The sequence below is a fragment of the Pholis gunnellus genome (genome assembly GCF_910591455.1).
Source record: "Pholis gunnellus genome assembly, chromosome: 15".
Taxonomy (NCBI): Eukaryota; Metazoa; Chordata; class Actinopteri; order Perciformes; family Pholidae; genus Pholis; species Pholis gunnellus.
The window spans coordinates 3,467,872-3,477,341 of NC_136542.1; the positions used below are offsets into that span (position 1 = coordinate 3,467,872).

General features: G+C 43.9%; 1 protein-coding gene across 1 annotated transcript; it reads right to left on the reverse strand.

Annotated features, from left to right (window-relative positions):
* Nucleotides 1–6,159: 6,159 nt before the first annotated feature.
* ap5s1 (adaptor related protein complex 5 subunit sigma 1) lies at nucleotides 6,160–9,470 on the reverse strand. The gene is made up of 3 exons (XM_079174202.1): nucleotides 9,243–9,470; nucleotides 7,983–8,274; nucleotides 6,160–7,186 (listed from the first exon to the last, which is right to left on the reverse strand). Exons 1-3 carry the CDS (start codon nucleotides 9,422–9,424, stop codon nucleotides 7,058–7,060), a joined length of 603 nt encoding a protein of 200 aa, XP_079030328.1. The 5' UTR covers nucleotides 9,425–9,470; the 3' UTR covers nucleotides 6,160–7,057.

A 9,470-nucleotide genomic window follows, 5' to 3' on the forward strand; every position in this document is an offset into this window, starting at 1 on the left:
TCAATTCGAAAAAAATTCAAAATATGTCATACTTACATCTCAAATTGAAGGAAAAGGAAGGCTGTATTGCATCGCTGCATGTGGTCATATGTCATCGGGTATGAAGAGATGGCATCTATTTTGAACAGGCCTCCTGGACATGCCTCTCAATGAGAGCTAATGCTGCATTGTGTCTGTGTGTATCAACCGATTGTTAAGTGGCTTGGCAGAGAGAAAACCTCACACACTTCCTGTTTTCCTGCTGGGCTTCACTCACAGGGGATTCTCCACAAATGAATAATACATCTTCTCCATTTAATTTGGAAAGCAGCCTTAATGAGGCACTTTTGCACAGCGTTTCCCCGGTCTGGGCTCCCACGTGCCGTGAGCACCGTGTGGTTGAATTTGAAGCTGTTAATGGACTGTGGTAAACTGGCGTGAGGGCAAACAGCTAAAGACGTTCATACTATTCAAATTTTAAGGGCGTGCAAATTGACTGGTTTATTTACGCGAAGTAACAGAGTGGCGGCCGCCTGAAGAAGAAAAGAGTGATCTCGTGACTTCAAAGACTGCCAGCTAGACTGCAAGAAATGATGGCAGAGGAAATGTGACTGAATAACACTCGCGGTGCTACGGGCACATCTCGGTTGGCGCTCAGAAAGTGCGGCTGATTTCCAGACAAACACACGAGACATCAAACATTAAGAAAGTGTTCTTTTAAAAGTACTGTGTGTAGCATTTTTTAAAGGTCCATTAATCACGTTTTGATATTAACGCCGAGTCAAATGGCCGCGTGTGATATGATAATGATGAACTCACAGCGATTCTTCACAACCTGCCTTAAACCAAATAATAGAAAGACACAGTTATTGACTGAATACACCCAGATCTCAGAGCTAAAAACAGGGACAAACTCTCCTTAGATGGACACAAACACGACTCTTAATGAATGCTAATGTTGCTCCGTGTCTGCTGAATGTGTCAATACGCAATCTTTTGCTAACGTGCTACTAATAGCTAGAATACTTTGAAGCCACCGTGCAGCTTGAACTCGTCCTGCTGCACCGTTCTGGCTGATGCCGTGAGGAGCTGGGAGGAGATGTAAGGGAGTGTTTGTGTGATAAAGGGGTACGACCCATTAAACCCTCCAGGCCTGAGTAAAATACAGTCTCCCTGTAACATTACCATAAAAGAGTCAGCCATTCCTCCGATGTAAATTTATTGAGAAGGTCGTAACATTTTACAGCTGCTGCTCTGTACTGGATATGATCACATTTGCTCGGAGCCGTTAAGATTATGATCCCCGTTGATGTGTCACACCGCAAACAAGCCATAACCTCCGTACAGTTACTTTAATTACTCTGAAAAATGCAATTAATGACCAATTGCATGCAATAAAGAAGCAGAAGGTTTCCTGCTGGATAAAGATATGAGTATGTTTTACTAATGAGCTTGTAGTTAAAGATGGCGCTGTGTTAGAAGTCACAGTCATTTTGAGAGTGGGGGGAAGTAACCGTCTGTCGATCTTCGATTTTTAAATAATGGTGAAGAATAATCAGACTGCCTTGCTCGCGGAGGCAGATGGCATCCTGTTTGCCATATAATCCCCTCTGAGTCGCTATCAGAGCACGAGGAGCATGTGGCCTCTCGTTTCAGTCTGGGTTACTTTATCACTTAGCTTATTTACTGATCAACAAATCAATTTGTGTGTGTGTGTGTGTGTGGGGGGGGGGGGGGGGGGGGGGGGGGACAAAGAAAAGAACCAAGAAAGAAAATCTAAGATATGAAAGTTTTCTTTTGTTGTGAAGTTGTTGTTTCGTCGACTGTTTCCCCACAGACAGCGTTGCCTTTTCATTCATAATGAGCAACAAAACCTACCGAGGAATGGCACCGTGGAGGGAGCTTAATTAAGAAATAATTGACTTGCATTTTAAATTAATTGAGTTGTTTGAAGTGGTGGGATATAGTCTCACGCTGACAAGCTATACCTTAAGACAGCAGGCGCCTCAAGATCTGTTGTGGGAAAAAAATGTTTAGGTGCTGTTGGGGAAAAAAAAACACGAAATAAATGGCTTGAAATTGGAAATCTAACGCGATTTGAGATGCTAAGAGAGAACATCTCTCCTCTGATGCTTGATAGACTGGATGAGCCTGGGAGAGAAATGGCAATTCAATTCCGTGTGTGTGTGTGTGTCTATGTGTGTGTGTGTGTGTGTCTGTGTGTGTGTGTGTCCGGGGGATGTTTTGAATTTCAGGTATAATTTGCAGAATTACGGCAAAAGAACCAAACATGAGGAAATGATGATCCAAGCCATTAATCCAAGTTTAGCGTGTCAACGCCTACATACTGTACCTCAAACATCTCCGTCCTACACATACAGGAAGGAATGCAGGAACCTACGGATAGATCTGTTGTGACACCTCACATGAGTGATGTTTAGCTGCTGAGCATTCCTCAACCTCCACTCCAATGGAAATCACCACTTAGCTTACGCCTGCGAGGAGGAATATTTGAAATTCTAGAGTTGTACGCATGAAAGGGAATAGAAATGAAGGCTAATGTATATGAATGAGAGCCGTGACGTTCAGGTATTTCACGCCGCGTGCCCCGACAGAGGCTGAAGTGAATGAGTCGTCAGCTGGCATTGAAATTCATATTGTATCCCCGGCTGGAGCTGAACCCATTTTCTCCACAGTGCGCTCGCCATGAGCTGTACAATAGTCAGGGAGACATCTAATGAGGCAGGAGAGAAAAATATTGAAAGGAAAATCCTTAAACTCAAGGAGTTGGCATATTCAATGGCCGGTCGCTAAATTCAATGAGGAGAAAGTCTTTGTTGGAGCTTCAGGCCGGCGGGAGGGAGAGAACAAAACGCAAGGAAGGACGGAGAGATTGAGCGAGTGACATGAGATGACGCTGTGACAATGTCAGCTCTGGAACGGTCGGCCCGCACAGATGATGAGCGACTATGAGGGCAGCTGGAGGGTCGCGGGGTCGGAGCAGGAGGGGGGTCGGAGGAGACAGACGGTTCCCTGAAAGTCGCAGGTTCACATCTTGATCTGGAAGAGACCTCTCCGCTCTCCTTCCGTTGTCGGTGTCAGGTGCGCGGGACCTTCCCTCTCGACTCTTGAGTCAGCAGTGCTCTCCTGCTCATGTGCAGAGCAGCTTCCCACACTCTGCCTCTGATCTGCTGGCACCGCTGCAGCTGCAAGTTTGACCTCTGGGTCCCCCCCCCTCGAGAAACTGGCCTAACTCTCCATCTGGTTGGGTTTTTTCTGCTAACAAAAACCCCCAAAAAAACACTTTGCAAAGTCGGTGAATGGTACAAGATTGTTGTTTTTTTTGCTATGAGAATTTTATGTACTTCACTTAATGGCCTTCAATTTATTCCCTCTGTAAGTGCTATTGAAGCCCGAGAGTGTTTTCATTTCGACTACACATTAAAGCAGCTGATTTGGCCGATGAGCTTGTGCCTGGTGCTAATCAGGGAGTAATTACCTGCACAGTTTAGCTGGAATAAAAACGTGCAGATTTTTTTTGGGGGGCTTCAGAAGAACCTCGTACATTTCCTTATTGTTAATCCTGCCACAGAAAAATAAAAGGTTCTTAACTGGTTCTTTAAAAAGGCTGTGTGGTTCCACAAAGAACCATAACCCGCTGAAGAACCATTTTAATCTATTGGATGGTTACATGATTGTCATATGGTTCTTTGGGATATTAAAGGGTTCTTAATTCATGTTTGAGTTATGGGATGGTGGGGGATGGTATACATTTGCGAAAAAAATTAAAAAAGGTTCTTTAGAGAATCTCATTTTTCTTTAAGTTCTTCACAGAACCAGAAATGGTGCCTCAAAGAACCATTTTTGATGGCTCCTTTGAGGCACCTTTTTGTGGTTCTTTGAAGTTCCTTGAACGTTTTTTTTTTAAAGAACCTTGGTCTGAAAGGTTCTTTGTGGAACCAGAAACGGTTCTTCTATGGCTTCACTCTAAAGAACTATTTTGGGCTCCAGATGGCACCTTTATCTTTCTCTTTGTGCAAACCAGGTGTAAACGTGGACAGACCCCACAATCACAGGGGATGAAAGAGAAAACAGACACACAAACATGCACACAATCTGCAGCGGAGGCCGTCATTTTAATCTCCACTTGACATTTACTTGTGCATTTTATCAAACAGCTGGTTGTAGGCAGAGATCAGCTTCCTATGTCTGTGCATCAGTAATTAGTGGTAATTTGCACACATGAAAACAATCTCAGCGCCGTTTGTTTGATGTCTCGCAGCTCATTTTTTAAATTGTTTCCAAGCAGCCGCAGCATTCCTGATTGTGTTGCCTGGTGGATTTGTGCTCTGGTGTCACTTTTTGTCTCTCATCATCAGACTGCAGCTCTCATCATGACCGGCTACACACTGCCCCCTAGTGGGGGGCGTCCCGGCCTGTAAGTCCTGATCTGCAGTCTGTTTGTGAAGGTTGAATAAAGTGATGCTAATGAAACCAAATAACTGGATGTGCTGAGCTAAAAAGGGCCAATTTTAGAAAAATAAATATATTTTAATAGTTAATAAGTACTGATGAACTGCTTCGAGTCGACAAGTCGTCAAAGAGTTCATTTGAGTCAGATGTTCCAAAAATCAAAGATCCCTTCCAGACAAATAAAAAAAATCGACTTTGAATAATAATTTGTATAAACAGATTGGGCTGGTTTGCTCTGATTGGGATACTTTCGATTAAGTTGGGCCGGGAAAAACAGTAGATGAATTTTGGGCTGTTTTTGTCAACATTTTGTTGTTAAAAAAGTGTGAAAACAGTAAAACCAAACAAGCCGTCATTTCATGGTTACAAACACAGTCTGACACTCTTGACAGCCTATTTATCTAACATTTTATCTTTGTTTATTTGATGCAGATATGAAGCTATGTATGCTTATGATGCGTTCTCTATTGCGTATGTTATGGTTTTACAGTATATTCTGGCAGGGTTATGATTTTCTTATTGAATTGTGGGTTTGGGCTGGAAACTGAATATGATCTGGTAACCCCAGCCGCTTGTACCTGGGGCGACCCCTCTTCCAGGTCATCTCGTGTGTCTACGCAAGTTAAACTCATGTTTAAGGTGAGAAACTTTTCCACCTTCGGAAGGCGTATTTTTAGTGGTGGGCGACTTTGAGGGTTGTGGACTGATTTGGTCATTTGGTATTTACCAAATCCTGCTCAGAAAGAATAGTCCTCTTTGGAAAGAACCAACTAATAAACAAGAAATAAATGTGTGTGTGTATTTTAAACCCTGAACCCTACATCCACATGAGAGTGACTGATTCCAAAGCCGTGGGCATGAATCTGCTGCCATAACAACAACTCTCCCCCGAAGGCGCAGGTGGACTCAAGAGTCTACAGGTGGATGCTGTGGTGGAGGTGAGGATGATGAAATGCTGTGTGAAGAGCAGCAGCAGAAGCAAGTGATATCTCACCTCTCAGGTGAGCGGAGCACTGACAGTTTAAGTACATCCCCCAATAAGAGCAATGCACTGGATAGATCTCGCAGTGGACCCGATCTGACTAACTGAAGTAGAGACATGGGGAAGTAGATATCCCATTTATATTGGAAACTCTATTTGGGTGACCTGCCTTCAAAAAAATGTTACCTCTGGAGTCGGGATACTTATTCTAAAGTGCTGCTGGCAGAAAGTTCATTACCAGTGGAGTTCTTAGGAGGGAAAGAACAGGTGTGCACAACTATTGTGCATAGACACAAAACCAGATAATTACAAAATTTGACAATTTAGATATAATGCATAATTTGAGTAATGAGATGAAACCAGAAACATCTTCAAGTGATGATTGACATTATGTTTGAATGCAAGAAATATAAAAAAATGTATAAAAGTAAGTTGCATCTCTTTTTAAAGGTGCTTAATTCCATATTTATCGCCCTCTGCTGGTCTTACATGAGAACAGGTGTTTTTTTTTAATCCATCTGACGCTGAGTTCGGGTTTTTTCCTTTTATTCCCCATGAGACGCACACAACCTCTAAATCTTTCTCTTGTGTGTTCTATCATTTTTAATGTGTGATCCCCGGGGCCTCGTCTTTTTGGAAAACGCGCCGCGTGTCCTTGATTGCAGAGTACACAAGTTTCAAAGAATACGCCTTGGGTGGTGCTAAAAATGAGTTTTTTGATTTATTTATTTGTAATACAGAAAAAAAAAGGAGAAGATCAAAGCAATGGATGTTGGCATCCAGACAGATTCTTTTTTTTCTCACCGCTCTGAGTTTGGATTTTGGCTGCCAGCAGAAAAAAGAAAAAAGCTGGTAGTTTTTATGAGGCCTGGAGGATGAGCAGTAGAGTCTGTCTTCACGGGGGGCCACAGTCGAACAGATGTTCACAAGGACCAGGATTACATGTGTTGTTTGTTGTGTCTGGATGTTTGTGTGGTAGTTCCTGATATTTTGCATGCCAACATCTCTACATATCATTCATTTTGAGTTATAATATTTCATGTCCTCATTGTCCTCAATGTCTCAACAACGATGATATTTTTGGTTCAGAGTGACATTAAAGAGGTCTGACTTTGCTGTTTGTTGCTAAGCAGTGAATCATAATTTGCATTGCACAGAAACAAACGGCGCTTTCCTCCCACTCTTCAGGAACAAAAAGGTGCATTTAGAAGTCACAGTGAGGCAGTAAAGCACTTTCACGTTGATTTATACTCCCAGAATCCTCAAAAAACAAAAGGCTCCTGAAGGCCACACTGTGACATTTAAAGTACGGTGAATCAGATAAATCGCCGTCTTTGATGTTGACGAGTAGGTCTTAACTGGCACATTTTCCTTTCCACTCTTCAATTTGACAAACAGGATTTGAACTGAGGCCTCCCACACAGTAAACAGTCAACAGTGAGCTGCAAGTGGCTGAGGGAGATATTTACCACTCGATGTGTTTGCCACCTCATGCAATCGGGAACCAGCAGCTTCTCCTGCCGCCGCAGAACAACGTCACCAGCGGTAAACAACAGCCAGCCAGTTTCTCCGGTAACAGACAGCAGTCACAGCGGGCAGTAACTGAGCTCAAACAGCTCTGCTTCACTTGGCCACGTAAGCCGCCACTTCCTTCTCCAGACTCTGGGCGAAGCGGTGGTTGAGGAAGAGGAGCTGCCCGTGAGGAAGCAGGCGGCTGAGCAGAGCATCCACGCGGTTGCTCCTCAGCAGGACCTGCGGGGAAAGCGTCGCAGACTCGTTTTTTAACGATCAGATTTAGTTGCAGATGATAAAAGAAACATTAACTGTTGCCTGTGTTTTTGTAACTGCTGTTTCCTGAGCGTATAACGAGCGTCTCGGTGAGCAACGCTCCACGCGCCGACAGTTCTGTGGAGATAACACTCTGCTACAAAAAGGTTTCATTTGAATAGAATATCATTAAAGCTGCACCTGTAAAATACACCATCCAGTGCAGCAAATGTTACTCAAACAGGAGTAAATAGTTCATTTTAGCCGGGGACTACTTTCAACAGCGGATTAATACACATTTATCGAGTATTTACAGCAGCAGGACGATGCATGTAGGAGAGCAACAGTGTTTTAGAGCTCACAGAGGAATACCTGCTCTACAGTGTTGGTTTTGGTCTTTTCATTGGATGTGTTGAAAATCACCAAACTTCTCCTTTAAGACCAAAAATAAATAAATTGTGTCTGAAGTAGCAGTGACAGAGCTAAACTCCCTGCTTCACAAACACAGCCAGACTCTGCTACGTGTTGAATAGAAGTACAGTTGAGCTACGAATACCTTGATCATGGCTTCTTAAGGGGTACATTTTAATGTGTCAGCAAGTCAAGCGGCTGCCTGAAGATCTCAACAACAAGGCTGAAGATAATAAGTTCTGAGATAATAACATAATAATGACACAAACATGCGCCAGAAAAAGCTCTAAAGCATCTACTGAGGAACCCTGAAAAAAGGCTTCCTAAATGTGCAACACACACTGGTTTCCCGTGTCTGTGTGGTGCTCACCTCGCTGCCCTGCCCCAGCATGTGCAGCGTCTCCAGGCAGTGTCGGGTCAGGTTGTGCAGGGTCCCCTCGGCCAGCAGGAGGTTCTCGTGGGGCTCGCAGACCAGCGTGAAGCCCAGACTCTGGACGCCCAGCCACAGAGCGCTCATCTCCTCAGAGTAGGGGTCTCCAGCTCTCAGACGCACCACCCCGCCGTCGGCCTCCTGCAGGGCGAGCGCCTCCTCGCCGGGCTCCGTCTCCACCAGCAGCCGACCCGAAGCCTCCCGGGACAGAGAGACGGCGCTCCGGACCTGCCTGAGTCGCAGAGGATCGGAAATATAGAAGCAGGCAGTTAACCAGACTTCTGAATCATCGTAATCATAATTAAGATTCTGTTCTCTTCTGATCCTGTTTTGTGGCATGTTTGTATCATTTTGTGTGTAAAAATAAAGACAAAATTCCCATCTAAAATTATTAGAACCTCATGTGACATCAAATTATGTCTGAAAATATGATATGAAATAAAGAAAAACTAGAAAAATACTATATTTGAGAACTTGTCCGCCCCACTGGATAAAGATTCCCTGCCCAGCTGCCTACTTTTGATCTCACACAGCGCAGAAATGTCTCATTAATAACTTGAGTATACATTAATAACTTAGTACAACTGAGGTCTTTTACTGTCATTCTTTCCCAGCGCACATTTCTTCTGACAGCAGTAATCAGTAGTTACAGGCTGCCATGTGGGAGAGGAGAAAACTACACACACACACACAGACATACTGTGAAATGAATCCTCTTTTGCTGAAAACAAATCAGGCGAATGCTAAAGAAGATTGACAGCCTCCACCGGCTTTCGTTGATGCTTTCGACAGTGTGTGCAATCAGTGAATCAGCAGGAAGCAGAAAGGAAGTGGATGCAATACAGTGGAAACCAGGAGGAGGGTGCTGTAGGCATTGAACTATTGCTTGTATCCTGCATCCCTTCTATTATTGATGCTGTTCAGACAAAGCTAGTTAGAACAGTTATGCAGTTGCCTACATTGAAAGTTTGTATTTCCTGACTTCTTTCTTGTTGGTGACCAGGTGAAGCAGTCTATTGGTGTATCAGTCCAACTACACTGGAGAGTAATGCAGATGGCAGAATGTAACTAAGTATCATTTACTAAAGTACTGTTCTTAAAGGTACCTAACATTTGTCAAAAGTCAATAGATTTGGAGATACATGTTTTTCAATTGACAGGAAAAGTGTGACAAAGTGTAATTCGTTAACAACGACTCACCTCGCCACCACAGAGGTCTTCTCCTTCTGCAGGAGGCGTCTCTCCTCCGGGCTGAGCCCTCGGTCCTGGTCGGACAGGATGCCCTCATCTGGACCGAAGACCCGGGAGTAGAGAACCCGACTCTCTCCGGCACCAAGAGCACCGACCGGACAGACGGTGTGGATCAGGAAACAACGAACCATGTTGTCACGTGTGAACAATTACGTCTCACGAGCAGTGTTTACTAAT